At 50.7% G+C, this 21,524-nt stretch overlaps 1 protein-coding gene and 1 long non-coding RNA gene across 5 annotated transcripts in view; one reads left to right on the top strand and one right to left on the bottom strand.

Annotated features, from left to right (window-relative positions):
* Nucleotides 1-425: 425 nt before the first annotated feature.
* LOC125398455 (uncharacterized) lies at nucleotides 426-6,513 on the bottom strand. The gene is made up of 2 exons (XR_015004531.2): nucleotides 6,164-6,513; nucleotides 426-970 (listed from the first exon to the last, which is right to left on the bottom strand). It is a non-coding gene; the product is annotated as an uncharacterized LOC125398455 (long non-coding RNA).
* A 170-nt stretch (nucleotides 6,514-6,683) lies between these two features.
* The window catches only part of Clmn (calmin), a 101,627-nt gene continuing 86,786 nt past the window's right edge, over nucleotides 6,684-21,524 (top strand). For 2 of the 4 annotated variants that reach the window (XM_087911532.1, XM_085697892.2), the window contains exon 1: nucleotides 6,684-6,821. In XM_087911532.1, the coding sequence (XP_087767658.1) occupies nucleotides 6,740-6,821 (82 nt within the window). In that variant the 5' untranslated portion in view covers nucleotides 6,684-6,739. Of the gene's footprint in view, nucleotides 6,822-7,314; nucleotides 7,643-8,466; nucleotides 8,588-21,524 lie in introns of those variants that run through there. The other 2 variants (XM_087911529.1, XM_087911531.1) reach the window with 2 other exon arrangements.

Consider the following 21,524-nt stretch of genomic DNA (forward strand, 5'->3'; position numbering starts at 1 on the left):
GTAAGTCCTAAATGCCAGCTGCACAGGAAGACAATAGACACGCCATAAAACTAGAAATGGCTTCTCCAGTACAGAGAATGTCAGCTCCAGGGGCAAGACCAGGGGGTGGGTAATGCATACTGGCTCTGACTTCTAAACATCTTTCCTGGGATTCTCTGCAAGAGAAACTTGATTGCCCAATGCCGAAAAGAAATCTCTCTGCAGTGTTGCTGTAAACATCTGGCCGGATGGGTGTTCTCTCTGTAAAGAGAAAGCACCCTCTCTCCACATTACGTGGGACCAGTATCTCCCTCGTTGTGGTGGTGGCGAGGGTTATCATTAGCTTCTCTGGAAAATGCACGCTCCTTAAATAGAGTTTTTATGTCTACAGAAAAAAAAAAATTAGCCGCCCTGTCTCCAGGGAAGCAGCCTTTGACTATTCAAAACCAGGAGAAATGAAGGGTTTTATTTATGGAAATTGGGACATCCGGTACCATCTACCTAGGGAAACAGAGCTATTCTTTTTTTTTTTTTTTAAAAACCCACCCACAACACCTCTGTATACCCAAAAAATTAATAAAATCTTAGGTAATACATTAATCTTGTGTGTTATAGGCAATCTCCTAAAGCCAGGGGCATTTTTATCTCTCAGAAGCCATTTGCTTTGAGCTGTTGAAATGACCTGGGTCTCACTGAAGAATCCAGTGGGCGGAGGCTGTGAACCTCAATTCATGGTCAAGAGGACAGAAGTCAAGAGAGGTTAATAAGTTGCTTGGGGTAGCACAGCCAGCAAGGAGCCAGGGCAAGAGAAAACCCACTTCTGTCGTTACACACCCGGCGTCCTCTGTCCTGTCGCTGGCTCCTGGACTCTGTCTTAGCACCTCTCTCCTGACAGTCTTCGAGTCGCGTGGAATTCTGGAGAGACGGAGAGGAGAAGAAGCACTGGCATCTGGCCTGGAAGAGGACTCAACTTGCCTGAGGCTCCTGGGCTCTGCAAGGATCAGGAGTTAGGAACTGACAAAGCTGAAACGTCATTTGTCTGTGTGTGCACGCAACTTATGTTTTACTGAGCACTGACGATCAGTCTGTTAAGGGCTGATAAACTACCCCAACTTTTCATGGCATTTTTTGGGAGTCTGGAGTAAAGTGGGTGCTGTAGTTTGGATCTCAGTGTTCCCCAGAGGTCTTGTGGGTAAAGGTGTAGTCCCTGCCATTGCACCACTGGGAGGATGTGGCATCTTTAAGGCAGGGCTAGCAAGCAGTATTTAGGTCATTAAGATAGAGCTAGGGGCCCCAGGTGCTTTCTTTCCTTCACTTCCTGCTCGTGCACTGACTGGTTTTGCTCTGCTCTGCACATCCACCACGACACATGGCTTTGCCCGAAGCAGCAGGGCCAACCAGAGCCCGAGACCTCCAAACTGTGAGCCTGAACCAACCTTTTCTCTTCAAAAGCTGATTCGCTCCAGTATTTGGTGGAGACACAGAAAGCTGGTGACCATGGTGGGCGTGACAGACAGAACGCTAGAAGCAGAGGCATATGGACGGTGCTACAGGATTCCTTAAGCAGGCACCTGGCACTGCCAAAGCTTCTGTCTAAACAGCTCAAGAATATCTCCTCTGCTTGATTAGGCTGTCGATCACGCACACTCACCTGCTAGGTCGTCTGCTGGAGCCTCCTAACACCTGCCCATGCCTCTGGCATCCTTCGCAGCATAACTCCAGGGCAGTAAGAGTCCCATTTAGAGCGTCTAAGGCTCCCACCTCAGTGTTGAGGTCTAACTTCGGAATCGGCTGCACTATCTACAGGCCCTGGTCACAGGGAGATGCTCACCCAAGAACTGGTGAATGAAGGTGGCCAGGAGGTGTTTATGGCACAGTGAAGCCTGGTGACAGCATAATACAGGCCCCTGGCTAAGAGACCTCTCGGCCTTTATTGAACACTCATCAGTAATCAAATAGCTGGGATCCACTAACTTTGAAATTTTTGCCATTTGAAAACAACTTCATAAAGTTATATGCAATTTTTTTTAAGTTTGGTTTCTACTAAGATTCCAAGGCTGGCCTCAAACTCCTGGCCCTCCTGTCTGAGCCTCTGGAATTCTAGGATTATAGGCTTGCATTACTACCCCATGCTCCTGAAGGTTTTAGCATGCTGATGAATACCACACTTTTGATAATAATTTTAAACTATATAAACCTGCCTATAGGGATAACTAGTACTGTATCCCCAAGTGTTAGTGTGGCCTACGGCCTGAGTCCTTCTCCAGTCATACTAGAGGGAGCTGTCAGTAGGCAGCGGGGACTACAGGACAAGGGGTTCAGTTCAGATCCTTGGGCAGGCTACTGGCAGACTTAAAGTTCTTCTAATAGGAATTGCTACCTTTATGGTCCCTGACATCCCCTCCAAAGCTGAAGAAGGCTATCGCTACACACAAGGGGCTATTGCCGTTTGGTTGAGAAACTCACCAAAGGTTCATGTGTTAAAGGCATGGTCCCGATATGGTGGGCTCTGATCCTCATCCAATTGGATCCTGAGGGCTCTGATCTAATCAATCAATTGATCCCTTGATGGATTCATAGTATGATGACCTCACTGGGAAGTGGTGGGAACCCAGAAGTAAGGCCTGATGAAGGAAGAGGGTCACCAATGGTGTGACCTAGAAAAATACCTCATCTGCAACTCCTTCCTGGCTGTCCCTCCAGTTCCCAAACGCCATCACGAGAATAGTTTACTTATACCACTCCCTTCTAGCGTAATGTTCTAAATCTCAGAGCCACACAGCCAGATAAATCCTTCTGACCACCCTTCTCTCGGTTATTTTGTCACAGCCAAGCTAACACATGACAATGGCTGCTTCCAGAGAGGACAGCTGCCCTCCAGTCGGGCCCCCTCCCACCCCTCTAGGTGGGTCTGCACAGGGACAATGGGGTTATCTTATTCTTTTGCTTCTGAAATTCATACGCCAGCCCTGTAGGCTGGGGCACACAGATGGAATCTGCATCTGAACTTCCTGCCTGGATTCAGCAGTCCCTAGCAGTGGGCAGGACAGTCACTGGGCCAGGTCTGCTGGAAATCTTTGATGGGGGCCAGGGGAGGAGGCTGGATTTGGTGCTGTCCCAAGTTCAGCACATCAACTCTGCAATCTTCCTTCTTTTGGGAGAAGTCAGTTCTAAACAACCACCAAGATTCTGGGAGAAGTGGGAAACATTTAGAAAAATCAGTTGTTGGAAACTCCTAGGAAGTCAAGTCTGTCGTCAGGGTACTTTTTCTTCCCCAAAAACCTAAAAAAGAAAGAGTACTGTCCAGTCATGTGAGAGGCCAAATGCCCAGTTTTTCCCGTAAATTCAAAACCTAAAAAAGAAAGAGTACTGTTCAGTCATGTGAGAGGCCAAATGCCCAGTTTTCCCTGTAAGTTCACATGCTCCACAAAGCTGGACGTGCCTGAGGAAGACATCCCCCATCCTGGCACTTGTGCCTACTTCTCCACAGCATGTGCTTTGCCATGAGAGATACGCAAACATATCTCGATGACCTCCTCAGAGTTCGCTTGGGCCTGGTCATGAGGGTCAGTCATTGGTCAGACCAGTCCCTCTACTTTCCCAGTTCAGGCCTACAATAAGGGCCATTCATTTATTCATTGGAGACCTTCCTCTGTGCCAGGCGCCATGCTTCATGCTGGAGGGGAGAAATGAGCTCTCTGGAGGTGAATGTGATTAAGGGGACATAAGCCGGGAAAGCCCAGGGATGGTTTAAAAGGGAACGAGTTAGGCAAATACCAGGTGATCATGTTTATCAGTCTGTTTCCTGTTCCTACAGCTAATAAGTAGGAGAGGTTTGTTTTCGTCAGTTTTGAAGGCTTAAAGTACATTTAGCATGGTGGTGGCTGTGATGAGGTCCTGGGTGATATCTCACTGTGGCGATGACATCATGGTAGGAATGAGTGACAGGGAGAGACCTCCCAGGAATTAAGAAGCTAGAGATTTGAAGGGACCGTATTTAGTGCTGCTGGGGTTGACATCCAGGGTCTTGTGTGTTACAAGAACCACAAAGATATATGCATATATGTATGTGTATCTATATCTATATATATCAATTTGTTAAGGGATGCTACGGGGAAAACAGACTCATGGATACAGGACAAGGTATAATTGTGGCGGGAAGAAGCGTGTGGCCACTGTCTCTCTTTTAAGAGATCACATCCACAAACAAAAGTCATGCCCTAAAGTCGGCATTCCAAAGTTATAGGTGGAATGACTACTCCCACAACACTTGTGCATAGCAGGCAAATACTCTATCACTCAGCTGCCCATAGTTTTCTTGCTTGTTTTATAGTAAGTTGATCTAGTGAGAACAGCCAGGGTTCCATGAGAATGACCTGAATCTCTTCTGAGGGGAACATTTCCATCAGGATCTACCGCCTCTCACTAGACCACACCTCTTACAGTTTCTTAGCCCCTCCCATCACCACACGGGGACCAAGCTTCCAAGCATGAACCCAAGAGGGACAAACCACACCAGACTACAAGCCCTGGGAGGGGCCGAAGCTGTAGCAACTCAGAGCATTAGATCAGAGTGGAGAACTATGGTTGACAAGGGAGGGTATAGCACAAGGACAGATCAGAGAGAACTGTGTGCTCCCAAAGACCTCAGAGATTCTGCAGGGGTCCTGTTCATTCAGTGATTGTCCAGGGGCTGCTAGGGGCCAGTGTCACAGTTCTGACTCCCAGGCCACTTGGAAAACCACCTCAAATTTCTTCCATTTTCATCCAAAGAAACACCTGATTTGCAGTTGGTGCTCTATCAGTGGTGAGTTAGGCCCCTCCCCTTTGTTCCCAAGAATAGGCATCATAGTTCATGCCAGATGACTGGTCCTTGCGGATCACATTCAACCACACTGCTTCAAGTCAAGTTCTTGGCCACCTAGCTCATGATGGAGCGAAGCTGACTTGCTCAGTGCTTGGCTTTTGTGAAGGAAGTGATTTTCAGCCCAACGTCAGCCCCCAGCGTTTAGAGAAAAGGAATTTGAGTGTGCTGGCTTGATGGGACTAGTGTTAACAATGCCTGTTAACAGTCCTGGTTCTATAGGAGGCTGACACACGTGTGAAGTGACCACACCGTTATGAATCAAGGCAGGGACAAGGAGGGACAACCAGAGCCTCAGGCAGTCATGATCTCCACTGAGTCTACCACTGCTGGGTTGATACCTGTCCCCAGGGGGTGGGAACAGGACTCTCTCCCCTTTAGACTCAGCTCCAAGGTCAGGTTTTAAGGACCCTTGGTGAGCTGCCCTTCACATTGGTTTCTCGCTCCCAACTGACTTCTTTTCTGGAGCTCTGTAATTCTCATCTCACTTGGTTATTGGGTTAAACATAGATGACTTGAAGGTTTCTCATTCCCCTTTAGGGCCTGCTTCACCCAGGAGACACAGGCCTGGGACCTCCATCTTTGCTTGGTCATAGGTGATGTGGCAATGGCCAGCAGGCCTAGGTGTGCTCAAATGATCAGAGAGCTTTGCCTCTCTTCTTTCTCCTGACAGTCATCATATAAAGGACACTTTCCATTTTCTGGATGGCTTCAGATGTTCAGAAAGGAGAAGTAGCTGAACAGGGAGCAAGACACTGGGACTCGGTACCCCTAAATCATCCCTCACCTTAGACAAACTCCCAGATTTTCTACTGGCTGACCAATAAAGGAGTCCTGGCTGCAGATACCCAGGGCTAGTGGAGCCCCAAACAAGATAAGATCCAGAGTTCTCAGGTTAAAAGACACAGGGGGCCCAGAGGGGAGCCACAAAGGACTGTTTTGTCTCAGGTATCCCAGGGTGGCTTTGAACTCATCCAGGTAGCTGTGAATGACCTTGAACTTCTCCTCCTGCCTCCCCCTCCAGTGTGCTGGGATTACCCGTGTGTGCAAATGCCAGGTTTACGTTGTGTACAGGATCAAACCCAAGGCTTTTGGCATGTAAGTGGAGTGCCATCTGAACTACGGCCCCAGCCGGTCCTTGAGGTTTCAATAAAACCCTAGGTTTCTTTTGGCCAGGACCTCAGGGTGGCTGTTTCTCCCAACAGTTGGGCAGAACCGGAAGTGGCCTCTAATCTAAATCAAGGAAGGAATTCCTCCCACCACCACTCACACACACACACACACACACACACACACACACACACACACACACACTCCCACCTCTTTGGAAACTCCATCTTCACACTGCTTCGCCCATCACTCATTTTCCATGGTCCTCCGGGACAGGGATGGACAGAGCTTGGCTGCCTTTAGCAGGAAGGTGTTCCAGGCATAGGATAGGTTCCCACTGCCACTGGAAGGGTCTCAGAGGGGCAGGATGGGAAAGGGGCAGACAGCCTGGACCAGTTCCTGGAGCACCCTGGCTCGCGTCACTAGGCTCACCGCACCCCAAGACATCACAATCTGGGGGCTGCGACCCCCGCGCCTCATCATTGTGCGTTGGCGATCAAACAATCCAACCAATATCCACCCTGGGGGTGGGGGAGGAAAAAAGAAAAAAAAAGGACTGTCCCGAGGCCGGCTCCTCCCGCCCCGCCCCGCCCTCTTCCCTCCCGCCCGGGGCCCCCGCCCCCGCCGGGCAGTGAGCGCGCGCCGGGCGCCCCGCTCCGCCGCCCGCGCCCGCCCGCCAGCCCGTCCGCCCGCGGCGGGGCCGGCCTTCGCCCGCCCACCGGCCCCGCGCTCGCCGCCCGCGCCCCCTGCCCGCCGCCCGCCGCCCCGGCCCGCCGCGCGCGCTCCATGGCTGCTCAAGAGTGGGACTGGTTCCAGCGCGAGGAGCTCATCGGCCAGATCAGCGACATCCGTGTGCAGAACCTGCAAGGTACCGCGGCCCCGGCCTCCCCGGAGGGGCCACCTCCACCAAACGTGGGCCCCGCCGCGTTCTTCGCACGCCCCGGAGCCGGGTGTCGCTGGCCTGGGCCGGGCTTGCAGAGCTCAGGGGGTGGGGCGGTGCGTGGGCGTGAGTGTGTGCATGCGTGTGTGTGCACGCGCACGTGTGCACCCCATTCCCTGTAGGGGACCCTCACCCCCCTCCTCCCGCCTCTGGTAGTTCAGAGAAGTTTGTACGTGGACTCTCAGGGGCGGTGGCCCAGGTTAGTGCTAGGAGAAAGTGCCACTGGTGTGTGCCTGTGTCAGACTTGGCTCACACTTTCTGAAGTACCTGTGAGGCTGGAGACCTGGAGTGAGGGGCATAGTCCGTCCCTAGGGCCTCTGGTTGGCAGGGGCACGCTGTGGATCCCAGTGAACTGAGGATCAGGAGACCTTGCCCACCCAACCCACAGTCTGAACTGGAGCTGGGACCAAAACCCTTGCCTGAGGCAGTTGACAAGATGGAAAAACTCTTGGTGGCCCGTGTGTCAGACACGGGCTCTGTGGTTCTGTCACCTATGAATATGAAGTATCTTTCAAAAGAAAGCATTGGGTGTGGAATCTTGGCAAACACACACACACACACACACACACACACACACACACACACACCCCTAAAGAAAAGAAATCCACCCCTTCAACTCTCAAAAGGTCATTGCTCTCAAGCTCCATGGGGGCAGAAGTGTGATTCCAGCCCTCTCTCTCCTACGGGGCTTTGCAGAACTAGACATACGTCCACTTCCGGCCTCTTCACCCGCCGGGACCTGTGCACAGGTGAGGTTGGTTTAGCCACTGCCCCTACTGGCTTGGGGTGTGTAGAGAGTTCAAGGTTGAAACTGCAAGAATCCAGCTGGGAGGTCTGGACAGCGGTGGGGGCAGGAGGATTGTGGGTGTCCCTTTGCCAACAGGGCAGGTAGCCCCTGCTGGGGGTGGGGAAGAGTCTAGATTAAACATTACACCCGAGAGAATGTTTCCTGGGAGCTCACGTGGCCCTCTCCAGCTGAGGTTTGGCAAGGACAGTGCGGGTCTGCAGAGGTGACCTGAAAAGGAGCCAGCAGGCGCCTCAGGGAGTGGGCACTGGGTACTCTGTGCTCTGCTACTGTTTAGTTAGCGGTTGTGATTTGTGTCGTGACAGGAGGGTTGGAGTCGCTGTGATGAGAAGAACCAGGATCTGGTCTGGGATGGGCAGTCATACCTTTTGCTGAGCTGCTATCAGGCTGGGGCTGTCAGGTCTTGTGTGCCTTGGGCAATCACAAGGCATTTTAATGAGCATGTACTAGCCAAAGCTATTTGTTGCAGCCAATTTTTCTTGCAGGACCAGCTTCCAGTGTGGAGATCAGTTATTGTAAAGGAACACATGACAAAGTCACGCTGAGGGACAGGATTACACAGCGTGGGGACCCTTTGAGATGGGTCTGGAAGGTTTAGGACTTCATAATTAGGTGTCTCGGTTCCTCTCTCGAGATTGTCACCTACCACACTTTCAGGCAAATATCAATTATAATTTGAACAGCAATGGACTTTGTTATTAAGAGGCAGACTTCAAATGTCATATGTATTGCACAGATGTATAATGAAGACTAATTTTAAATGTGAGCTCTACATGCTTTTAGATGTGGGTACACCCAGGTAATTGCTACCTACATATAGATTCCCAGATCCCTCCATGGTTGCCTCATCCTCCTTCCCAGGCAGTAACCTCACCTACCTACCACCAAGGTAACCTTTATTCGGATCTTTTGTTTTTAATCCCCAAAGGTTCAGTTTGCCTCTGGAACCTGCCTTGAAGTTGAATGGCACAGTGTGTCCTCTCAATCTGGCCCTTTTTGATCAACTTGATGTTAGCGAGTTCCCTCTGAACAGTCTTTTCTGTAGCTATAGTTCCTGTTGACTGCTGGGCACCGTTCCACTGTGTGGATATACCACCATTCTGTTCTCCAGTCAACTGCCGAAGGACCTTTGGGTTATTTGCAGTTTTGGGGGGTGTTAGGAACAAGCAAAGCCCGCTGTGTCTTGGGGTGGACATGAGTTCTGTGCAGTTGCTGAGATAGAGCGAGAATGGAGTTCAGGTCATGAATCGTTGGTTTTCTCTCTGATCTCTCTGTCTGTAATAGGAGCCTAGAAGATTTATCTCTTTTTGCTCCTGTGGCACTTAGAAAGTCTCCGCTAAAGGTTCAAGTCCAGAAGGCATCCTACATTGATCTCAGAGCATCTGCGGAGCCAGCTGGTGGATGTCAGGAGCCCAGATATGTCTGGATGAGCAGATGGGGGCTGTCTCAGGGCCTTGCTCATCTGAGCTCAGGTGGGCTGTGGGCGGGGGCAGCAGGCAGAGTCTGGGGCAGGGTTTGCTGTAGAAGCATGTGACTGCTCCCTGTGAAGGTAGCCATGGTGGCTCGGGGTTCATAGTTGGAGACAGTGGGACTTCGGGGTCTGTAATCAGAGGGAGGGAGGCTCCTGGTACCCTTGCACAGGCAGCTGCTACTGTCAGGTTCGTCAGGCCTATTTGGAGTCTTCTGTTCCTGGCACAAGGTGGTTCTGGGGTCAGCAATGAAGGCCGTTGAGATTAGGCCCTGGATGCTGCATTTCAGCGAACAGCTTGTAGTTAGCTGATTCTTCTCCCCATGTGCCCCAACGTTTATTCGGGAGCTTGTTGCCTTCCGCCCTTGCATTCCACCTAGGCCCGTGAGGTTCTAGAATCCAGGCTGTGATTGTGATATTGGAAAATCTTCCCCGGAGGAACGCTGGGGTGGAGGGAGGCCAGATGGGCTGGGTGGAGAATCCAGCCTCCCTCTGGGGGCCTTTCCTCCATGATCAGTCACAGAGCAGACGATGCTGTCCTGACGCGATGGCCGCTGAGGTGTTTGTCACCAAGGCTGTCTGGTACAGCATGGCATCCCTTGGCACAGACTGCCCGTAAAGCCTTACCAGGGTCCCTGCAAGGAAGTGAGGGTGGCTCAAGCTGTTGACCTTTTCGCGGAGAAGAAAATGACACACGGGAGGGTGTCTGAAGCCTCGGCCTGCGGATCCCACGCGTCCTCAGATCCGCAGCGGGTGACACGGAGGGTAGCGGTGGCCTTAGTTCTCTGCAGACTGCCCCCTGGAGGCCTCCAGCACCCTGAGGACAGTGTCACTTGGTTGCCCTCTCTTTTTTGCTTCAGTGGAGTGACCCACTCTGAACAAGGCTGCTGAGTCCGGGCTTGGGAGGCGCTTGTTGATCGGGAGCCTGTCGCCACCCCCCAGTCCACAGGTTTTCTCTGTTCTGCTTGGCAAGTGTGGGCCGGGCACACCGACCCTAGTCAGACACCATCTCAGGCACCAGCACTGCTTCCTGGGCTCATGATTTGGATGGAGAGATTTCCGCTAGTGTTGACAGGCAAAAGCAACGATCGGTCTGTCACAATCTAATTCACTTCTGCCTGCTAACGGGCTCAGTGGCCTGATGCGATTGTGTGGAGGCCATCCCTGTTCTGGTGCCCTCTCCTGCTGTCTGGTACCTTAAAGGCTTGGTGCTGTCATCTCTCACCTCAGTTTTTCTAGAGCAGCTTGGCTGAGATTCAGCTATGAGAAGGGGCTAGGTGAGCCTGGTGTCTGTCCCATCCCTTCTCTGAGGGGCACTCGGCAGCATCATTGCCACTGCCTGGGCCCTGATGGCTGCTCTCCCTGACAGATATTCCCATCCTCAGTCAGAACCCCCTCAAGATCATGTGACTTGCGAATCTGACTGGTATTTGAACCCAGGTGAGGCTGGGGCGAGCATTTTATGGGTATAAGCACATGGGTAAGAGGTTGTTAACCTCAATGGTGGTGGCTGAGACGGTCCAAGGAGGGGCTTTGAATTTGGACTTTGAAGGCTGACCCATAAATTGCACTTAGATTGGTTTGTCCTCTGTAGGGTATTGTTTGCATGTTCCAGAAGGATCTGTGCTTTTCTATGCTATTACTTCCCCATTGTCACTGACCTGGGCCCACATGCAGCTCTCCTGAGCTTGCTTGGGCTTCTCAGTGACCTTTTGAGGCTTTGGTCTAGCTTTACCTCCTCTAATCCATCCACCATCCGGCCACCCCACTGTGTCCCTCCTAAACCCTCCTGTGAGTTTGTGGACTAAGGCAAGAGCTTCCTGACCTGGTAGTGGCAGCAGGGACCTGGTGTTAGTTTAACTCTTCCTGAGAAGACTTCACCAAAACACCCACATAGGACACCAGCCGCTGCAGAGCAAAGGAATGATTCCATCCAAATCGAGCTTGGTGGGGCAGTAACTTTATTGGCCTTGTTCACAGAAGCGGGGGGGCGGGTGGGTGGGTGGGAAGGGGGAGTGTAAGCTGTCACTTACAGGACTGTGGGCTACAGAGTTGCCCTCTCACTTGAGTGACAGCTCATGGAAGCTGAAGTCCCTGTTCAGTTGACATTCCACCTCCTATTTACGTTAGCATTTCTTGAGACTCTGTGCAGTTTGGATTGGGACATGGGCACGTGGACAGGGCAGTGTGGCTGGCATCCAAGGGAGACACTGTCTGGTGAAGTATAGTCATGATACTCTGATTAAGATGAAAGTCATCATGTGATACGTGGAGGACAGCATCCACAACCTGGGTAGCTGCTTGGCCCACCCCTAGACCAGTAGTATCATGGGCTGTGGATGCCATGACGAGAGTTGGCATGACCTGGTCTATGAGGCCATCTGTGGTCTGCTGGGGGTGCCGCACCAGCCGCTTCACCCCTAGTTACTTCCTTCTCCCCTAGAGCCCACTCTCCGCTCTACTCGTCTCCCACCTGTAGACGTTCTGTGCTATGGGACCAGGCCAGACAGGGAAGGGCCTTTCTGCTCTCTTCCCCTGGTTCTCAGCAGAGTCAGTACCCTGGAAGGTTCCGTTGAAAAAACCAGGAGAAAATCAGATATGGAGTTTTATGTCTCTAGGGAGCTGCCTTGCTAGGTCCCAGGCACTGGGCTGTGTGCTTGTTTCCCAGGCGTGAATTGTGCTCTGGATGTTCTCGTCTGGTTCTACAGCAGTCAGATCCCAGACTCTGAGTCATCTCTGGTTTGCAGGTAAAAGGTCATGGTCTGGAACAGGATTTTCTTGGGGTGTTTGTGTGTGCGTGTGTGCGTGTGCGTGGTGTGTGTGTGTGTGTGTGTGTCTGTGTGTGTGTCTGTGTGTGTGTGTGTGTGTTGTTAGGGAAGCTGGCCTGGGAGGCCCATGGTAAGAGCCTGGGCTCTGACATTGTTGCTAACTTACTGTGGGATGCAGGAAAGATCTCTCTTGCCTGCAGCATCTTAGTTTTGTCATTGGTAGAGTTAGAGTTGACTCCCTGGGAGCTCTGAGGTCCTCCTGGAAGGTGGTGTCAAGAGGCTGGGCCTAGGCATCGTTTATCTGCCCGGGAGCCGTTTGCAACCCTACGGGGCATGGGCTGCCCACGTGCAGCTCTGGGCTCCATGCAGCTCCGCTGGCTGCTTTCCTGGATTCTTTCAAATTCAAGTACCAGAGACTCATTTCCACCCGGGGGCCGTGCAGAGAAGACCGCGGTTCTCAGGCTTTCCATAGAAAAGACACAGTAGTAAGTGGTGGGCATTCTCGGTTTGTGTTGTCTCCCACCCACCCACCCCTGCCTCCCCCACTGATCAAGCTCGGAGGTTTTCTGACCAGCCCATTCAAGCAAACAGAGGCTCCTGTCTGCATGTGTGCCCAGGAACAAGAGTGTTCAGGGGCCAGGAAAGCAAGAAATCCATCTTGAAAATGGGGTGTGTAGAGGTAGAGGCAAGCCCTTTATTGGGGGCTTGGCAACTGCCCTGTGAGGTGGATTGCACACAGAATGCTGGTAGTCACTCGAGGGGCCTAACCTCCCTCAGAGCAGCCTAGCTGCCTGCTGGCAGGGCAGAGCATAGGACTAGATCAGCCATTTCAGTGAAGTGCCTCTTGCCCAAGCAGCCTGGCTTTTCTGAAGTATCCTTCTGGCCTGCAGAACACTGTGGCATTTCACATTTTATTGGAACAGAAGAGCCCTGGGCAAAAATCCTGCCCAACAGGTCATAGGTTACGCCTACCCTGTGTCTGAAGGGAAGAAGAAAAATAAAGCGATTGTCTTTCAAATGGTTGAGCCATTAAAAGTAAACTCCCTGTTCCCATAGAAACCTTCTTTCACTTTTCTTGGTGTCCTTTGAAAAAAAAAAAAAAGAACAAACCAAATTGGTAGTTTATGTCTGTCATGGAAGGAAGCAGAAGCAGCCTTTGGAGAGCCTGACAGATTTTCCTCCCCACTGGTATGTTTGCTTCTCTTTGATTAATTTTCTACTAGCTGAGTAGGCATTTCAAGACGTCAGCCGTAGGCTATGTTTGGCCGGCTGCTTGTTTTATAAATAAAGTTTTATTGGCATGTGGCAACACTCATTCATTTGGTTATTACCCCTGGCTGAATAGGGAAATGAAGGTCCCCAGAAGACCAAACGTATATTTTCATATATTCAGGTGCAGACAAAGAGTGAAGTTGGGGAATGGAGGAACAGTGAAATTCAAGAGAAAAGGTGCGTGGGAGTGGGGAAGAGTGAGGTTTATGTGTGAAGTAGATATAATTTAGGTGCCAATCATGATCATCGTTAGATAGGTGGTTTTGCCAAGTCATTTTCTTCCATCCTGGACATGACCCACCAAGTTGTCCCAGGCCTCATGTCTGAAGTACATGCTAGCCGCATATGCCTTCTCCTCACTGCTGCACATCAGGTTTTGTGTAGTAGTTCCGGGTGAGGCCCTGATGTCATGCTAACACCTATAGCATACAGGGTCACCTTTCTTCCAAAGCAGGGGGCACACTCAGAGATCCAGGGAGGCGGATCAGCTGTGTGAGGTGCCTAGCCTTCCTGGGGAGACAAAAGTAGGGAGCTCACGTCCAGCATTGTCATGACTTGAAGACTTCCTGTCTGTACCATGGCAACCTGGAGAACTCCTGTAGGATAGTGGGGCCTGCGTGTTTTGAGAGCCGGTCCCATGGCATGTGACAGCGGGAGTCACTTACAGAGGCGTATGTTCTAGAATGCTTCCTCCAAGCTTAACGACTGTCATTTTCATCAGAACAGCTGTGGGCTGTGACAAGCCTCAGGAGACCCCAAAAGAGGTTTGTTGATTGTTGACATTCCTTCATAGGAAGCTGACATTCCAGCTGCTCCATCCTGCAGCTCTGGGGTCTCTCACGCTCCTGTAGCAACCGCTCACCCATGCCCATAATGTCATTGATTCCCCAAATTGTCCTTTGGTTTGTTCTTGGGACTTTGTAAGGAGGGGTAGACGTTGTTTGCATCCCCGCCAGGGAAGGAGTTCTCCCAACTAGATGCGCGTGGAGCACGTACTGTGGGTCAAGCCGTCTAGGCATTCTTAGCACAGGGCTGGGGGCACACCTGGTGTGCGCTCTGGGCCCGCTCTTAAGTGGATTTACACACTTGAAGCTGAGTCCAGAACTGTGATTCAGGGGGAGAGAGCTGGGCAGCGGACCCAGAGGAACCCACGCACTTGGTATTCCGTTCGTGTGTTTGCCGTGGAACTCGATGCTTCCTGGAGATTGTTTTACCCAGAGTGCTTGAAGATGAGGAGATGCTGAGGAGGGCTTTAGAGGCCCCGGTCAAAAGCAGCTTCAGCTCCTGCAGAACTCTGGTGGAATTTGATAGAGCCCCTGTGACATCACACCCCACTCCTGTTTTCTGGGGCGTGGGGGTGGGGGCTCAGGCAGCTGGAGCCTTTGCCACTTTATAGTCCTCTCTCTTTAGACTATTTTTAATCCTCTATGCTATGACATACTTAAAAGACAGAGCTCTGAGCACTCTGGTTAGGATCTGGGGCAGCAGGTAGAGAGGGGCTCAGAGGCCAACTTCTGGTTTGAATGGGGGAAGAACCTGAATTTAGATGACGTTATCCATTTCCCCCTTCGTCACCTAGCTTAGGCCAGTTCTGGCCCTGGGGTCACACCTACTTGGGCCACACCAGCTTCCCTGTGCACCTTGTATGGCCCGTGGTTTGCTGCCCTCAGGGCCCTCAGGCCGTATTCAGTCCTGAAACCTTTCTCTCTGGACACCTCTATCCTCAGCCAGATACTCTTACCCCAGGGGCAAGCCTTCTTCCTTCCTTGGATAAAATGAACCTCAGTGTTTGTTTGGGTGTTCACGCTTTCCATAGTGAAAGGCTGCAATCTTTAGAAAAACCATTGTAACTGGGGTCACCATGTTGGACAAGGACAGCCCGACTAGAAAAGCAAATACTGAATGTTTTCTCTCATCTGAGGAATCTAGATGTAAAAATGTTTTCACACACACACACACACACACACACACACACACACACACACACACACACACTGTGAGAGTAGGAGGGACACTGTTTGGGAAGGGGAGGGTAACCAACAAGGGCAAGAGAGGGTAACAGGGATCAATATGATCAAAGTACCTGATATACATGTGTAGAAATAAAATGAAACCTACTTTTTAATGCAATAAATATACACTAATTTAAAAAGTCCCAGTCTGGATACGTAAGTGATGAGGGGCTTTCATTTCCAGAAAACAGTGTCCTGGTCTTGTCTTGTGTGAAAGCCTATCTGAACGGCCGCATGAGTATTCCCAGAGTTCCCTCCCGTCTTCACGGCCCCTCCCTTCCTGGTAGAACACGTGGTCAGCTTAGATGGCCTTGTCGCTCTTCTTTTTCTGCGGTCATCTCCATGGAGAGTTTATGGTGCCGGTCACGATCCCTGTAAAGCACTCTTTGCTTTTGTCTCTGTACTGTTTGCTAAAGCAGGGATGTACACTGAGATGGCCGGATCCCAGAAAAGCCCCGTGTTTGGGGCTAGCCGTTCTTGTCGTCAGGCTGACTTAGGAACTGTCTAGCCAGTTACAGAAGACAGCTTGGAGCTGTGTTGTAATATGTTTGATGTTCCATGCAGGCTGTGTGTAGGGTGGCGTCGTAGTTAGCTTGGTCAACTTGGCATAGCCTAGGGTCAGCTGAGAGGAAAGCCTCCAAGGAAGAATTGCCTTGATTGCATTGGCCTGTGCAAGTCTGTGGGGAATTATCTTGACTGGTGATGGATGTAGGAGGGCGCGGCCTACTGTGGGCGGCACTATCCCTAGGCAAGGTGGTCCTGGACTATGTGAGAAAGCTGGCTAGGCAGGAGCTGGGCCGAGTCAGCTAGCCGCCTTCCTCTGTGGTTCTTGCTTCAGATTTCTGTCTGACTCCCTACCTCACTATCCTCCATGATGGACTGAGACCTGGAAATGCAAGCCTACCAAACACTTCTCTCTCCTCAGTTACTTTGACTCATGGTATTCATCGCGGGAACAGAATAAAATTAGAACTGGTGGTTTTGTTCGTTACAGTGAGTTGCGTTGTGGAAAAAGGGGATTTTGGGAGTGAGCTCACAGCGGGATGCTGTGCCCAGTGGTGATGGTTGTTATTTATACCTGAAATCGAGGCCAAACAAGCCCATGAGTGTTGGCTGCTGGGCTTTTGAGTCCTAGAATCAGAAATCTGAGTGAAGTCTGCATAGATGAAGTTAGGGCAGGTGCTCTACGTGGTGGCAGAGCCTGAGGGTTGGGTGGGAGCGTGGAGACTTGGCTGGGTATCAAGGATCAGCTGATTGAATGGCAAATGACCCTGGGTAAGAAGTCACTGCCTCGGGCGGGCTTGTCACCTGGCTCTTGGGACTCCAGTAACAATGCTTGCTGTCACTTAGGCACTGGTAACTCTTAACTATAAAGATAAAGGCCAAGCTCTTAGCCCATAGTTCCTGATTGGTGGTCATTGGGAAGTTTGGGAGCAGGGCTCGCTGTTGAAGAAATTGAGTCTGATTCCTATAACCTGAGTGATGGCGGAAGTAACAAGAGGTGGTCACGGGAACTGTCCTTTACTCTATCCTAGGCTGTGTGATGGTGATGACAGACTCTAAAGCTGTCAGTGTCTCTTTATGTTACATCATTTCATTCTGACATCACCACATGAGGTTGGTGTTATGCCCCCACTGTACGAACACATATGCTGAGGCCCGGTGTTCTAGACAGGGAGAACCTGTCTAATTTGAACTTGATTCTGATTGAAACAAGCCCACACACTTTCCAAATCAAAGCTGAGGGCCTTGGGCTGTTGCTGTGGTGATGGCCTCATCTGGGTTCTCAGGACCCTGTGTACCATGAGGTGCCTCACCCTGCGAAGGATGAGTGGGCAGGGAAATAGATCAGGATCACAGCTGAGATGGCCCAGGTCGGTACTGTGGCCCTTGGATCTGTCCTGGCAGTCCTGGGTTCCAGCTGTGTGCTGGCGTGACTGGAAGCTGGCGTGACTGGAAGCTGTGCCAGGCTTGTCACGAGAACACCGTGTTCACATCTGAACATGAGAGTGTGGAATTGAAGGGAGAATCCAGACTCTGGGTTCCGGCAGACCTGAGTGTATGCTTACTGATGCTTGGTGGAAGGGGATAGTAACCCCCAGGTCTCTTGCCTGTTAGAACATCAGTGAGGCCCCATCTCACCCCCTTTCCTTCCCTCTCGGGTCCCCCATTGTCCTTTCCCTGGAGACTTTCTTTGCTGATGATTTTGATATTCTACTCCTGTCAATCAAACACTTGCATGTCTTAACCGCGATTCCTCAGTTTTTTACTCCGATGCCTAAGAAACATAAGGGTGCCGCTTCCCTCTCCTCTTCGACCCTCGACACCACCCCTACTTCCTGATCTAGGCCCGTCACTATTTGGGGGGAATCTCATTGCTACCCTTGTCTGTGGTGCTCTAAGCTTAGTCTGTTGGAAGGTATGGTCAGCCAGTCCCCTTCTGAGTCTGCCTTTTGTTTTCTTGGGAGTTTAGACTTACTCTTGTTGTTGATCTGGTTGCTAACTTAAGGGCTTATGTATTTATCCCCAAACATTTCTGCTCTAGATGGCTGCTTTGGTTGTTTGGGACACCCAGTGAATTCTGTCTCAGCCCTGACGTCTTCAGTAAATCCTGGTCCTCTGCCTACTCTAGTCTGGATTTGTTGCCTTCCACACTTGGGACCTGTCTTTCACCTGGGCTGTCAGTCACCATTAACCATGCTTCACCTCTCTCCTGCTTTCTGCCTTCTGATGGTGTTGATTTGGGATCCTGGCACATATCCTCGCTGGGAATCGGTACTGAGGGGGGACATGTTGTCAGAGAACTTGAACTGGGCTTCTAGTTATATATTTAGTTTTTGGATACTGGCGCATACCCTTGCTGGGAATTGGTACTGGGGTGGTATGTTGTCTGAGAACTTGAACTGGGCTTCTGGTTCTTGATTGCTCCATTAACTGAGCATCATGTTCCGGATTGGCATCCCATTCCTCCAGGGCACAGAAGGGCTCCTAGGGATGCAGTTAGTAGGTTTGAATCTCTGCCTGAACCATTGTGAACAAACTTATTTTCTCTCTCTAGCAGCTTTCTGGGTCTTCTCTGTCCCCAGTGTCCTGAGTCTTCAAGGACTCCACCTTGATGCTGCCTTCATTTTGCCTATTACATTGAATATTTACTGAATTCTTCCCATCTGAGACTGTCCTTCAGTTCTGGAACATTCTCTTGGACTACACTAGTATGATGTCTGTTCTTTTGGATTTCTTTGACCTTCCAGAACTCTATTTAGATAGCAGCCCAGGGAGTCTTTCGTCTTTAATTTTCTTATCTTTCCTATTTGCCATTTCATTGCTCCTTGCTCTGTATTCTAGGCGATTTCATCCACTTCTAATTCTACATTTTATCATCTATTGCATTTTTAATTTGTAGAAACTATCGTAGAGGTGAAGCCATCTCTCCCACCTGGGAACATCGTGCTGCCGAGGATGGTGGGAGATCTAGAGAAACAGCCAACTTAGTGGGCTGGAACCCCAGCTCTGATGGTTTGGAGAAAAATTTCAGATGATGTTTTTGTTCTCCGGACACCTCGTATGAAGTGGGAAGCATCCTTACCTACCGATCTGCCCCAAGAGCCATGATGATTGTGTGAATCCTAGAGGCAAGGGGCCTGCAGGCATGTTCCACTGGAACCACCCCAGGGTCCAGTCATGGAAGTGGCGCAACGATCGTAAACTTAAGTCATTAGGAGAGTTCTTTATTTTGGTAACTCGATTGCATGGTTCTTGAATTTGAACTTCATAGATAGCAATGTTGTGTTGCTATATCAAGAGCCATGGCGGCTGGCTGGAAACTTGGCCAGTGCTCTGGTCTCCCTCACTGTGGAGACTCAACCTCTGCCAATGTTAGTTGGTTGTGTTCTGTTTTGATGGGTTTGCAGACTGCTCCTGAATATGGGTTACCAGTGGGAATAGATGGGATTGCTGGGAACATGCTGGCCACTTCTCATGGGTATTTATTTCCTCAGCCATACTCTAGTTTCCCTGTGACTGGTGTCCCAAGGCCTGGGAGTCAGGAACGGAGTTGGCTGCAGCTGCAGAAGCTGAGCCCTTACCACCAGGTCCCTGCTTCTCAAGGCTGCCAAGCCCCGCCCAGCTTGGCAGGCAAGGTTTTTATTGGACAGTAGCTTAGACTAGGTGCTACTTTAACAGGGAGCCCAGGCACAGTGGGGTTTGAAAGCATGCTGCCAGAGGGACCCTTGTTTAGGTTCTGCATTGTCTGGTGTTGGCACCCTCCCCACTTTTATGAATCTGCCCCAGCCTGAATCCGTAGGCTTTCTGGCACCAAGCTTTTAAAGCAATCTTTGCTTCTGGTGAGATGACAGCTTACCTGCCTGGCCTTCACCAGATGCTGCTGGGCTAACCTTAACTCGGTTGCTAGATGCTTGAGGGGTTCAGGCCAGCTGTGAGGAAGAGTACCATGGGAGCAACCTTTGGAGGTTCCAGGAAAAAACAAATCGATGTGTGGTCCTTCAGCGCTGCTTGCTGCTCGAATGAGGCCTTTTGTTTGCAGCCCTGGTAGCTTAAACACAGTTGATCAGCTGGGGCAGGAGGGGGGCGGGGATCAAAACAAACCCAGCAACAACAAAACAAACAAGGAAGGCCAGCCTGTTCCTGCTGAGTGGGAAGAGTAGGGCTCGAAGACAGCCAAGGGTTTGAGTTCCCTTCCTGTGGTAGCTGCACAATTTTAGCTGAAGTATCTGCCTTTGTCGTGTGCTGGTCCCTTCTGTCTGTGATGTGTGATATTAGCAACTTGGTGTACACCTGGGGCTGTTAGGGATGCAGTGACATCAGTAGGCCTTTTGAGTCAACATTTGTTCTTTCCCTCTATTTAAAATAAACTGCCTGTGGTGGTGGGAGTTAGGGAGATAGCTTAGTTGGTAAAATCCTTGCGAAGGGCCTGAGTTCAGTCCCCAGAAACCACACCTTAAAAATAAAGAGCCGAGCATGGTCCAGCATGCCTATAATCGCAGCATTGGAGAGACATAGACTGTTGGATCTATAGGGCTGGTTGGCTAGTTAGCTGTACCTACTTGGTGAGCTCTAGGCCAGTGAAAGATCCTATTGTTTGTTTGTTGAACCATTTGAGGAACACCTGAGATTGTCTTTGGTCTCCACACACGTGTGCACATGTAGACATGTACACATGTACACATACATATACACATATGCATGCAAAAATAAAAGGGGGTGTTTCTTCCTTTCTTTTGGTGTGGTGGTCAATATTTTCGCAGGATCTCAGCTGGATGAGGTGAGGGACTTATTCATTTAGGCAGTGTTTGGGGTTGGTGCTGTATCTCCTCAGGTTTAGACCACGTGATTGAGTGTTGATAAGCACTAAGTGTCTAATTGAGGCCTACATCACTGGTGGGTAGAAGAAATACTAGGGCTGAAGGATGTGGATGGCAGCCTGTAACAGGTCCTGATGTCAGGTGGGCGTGGGCGGAGTAAGGGGCTGTGAGATACTAAGGCGCATGTGTAGGAGTGTGCTTCAGACATCAGGGGGTGGCCTGTCCATCCCAGGACAAAGAGAACATGGTGATACGGGTGCAGAGCCTAGGGAAAGGGCTGTGGACTTTAGGCCTCTGTCTCTCCTGCAGCCATACCTGGCTGAAGGCCAGCATTCCTTCATGTGCAAGTGCTGATGTGGGTGCCACTGGCTCCAGAACCCAGAGGGCTTTTGAGAGTGACATGCGGGAGATTTTGCATCCTTAACTGAGTCTACAAAATAACCGTCATATTCCAATCAGCATCCCCAGTGGAAAATGGGACCACCCGCTTGAGAGCTCAAACGCACGGGAGCTACATCCTTGTGCTCCTCATTCAAAAGGCTCTTTGAGGTCCAGCTCTGAGGTCCCTGGTAAGTCAACAGATGATGTCACGGCTACCATGAATCGTGTCCATTATAACTCAGTGCTCTTCGGTATTGGGAAGAATCCAAGACAGGGACGTGATGATGACGACCCTTTGGATGACACCATGGAAAATTACCTAATGCGTCAGGTGTGCGTGCTGCAATTTTTGTTTGTTTTTCAAAACACGGACTGTTTTCCCATCCACCCGGCCGGAGTCCTTTTGGCATTGAGGGTAGAAAAGGACTTGACCCTTTTGAGCCATGCGCCAGCAGAGGCAGCTGTGAACATGACAGTAGGGTCCTGAACTAGGGCCCTGGGTCAGGTGTTCTGATGTTGAGATGGGAAGAGTGGATGGAAGTTGCTGGAAGGAGGGGAGTCTGCTTGCCTGTGATAAAACTGGTAGCAGTGAGGCTCATGGGCT

Source organism: Myodes glareolus, chromosome 11 (assembly GCF_982192425.1).
Source record: "Myodes glareolus chromosome 11, mMyoGla1.1, whole genome shotgun sequence".
NCBI classification, from domain to species: Eukaryota; Metazoa; Chordata; class Mammalia; order Rodentia; family Cricetidae; genus Myodes; species Myodes glareolus.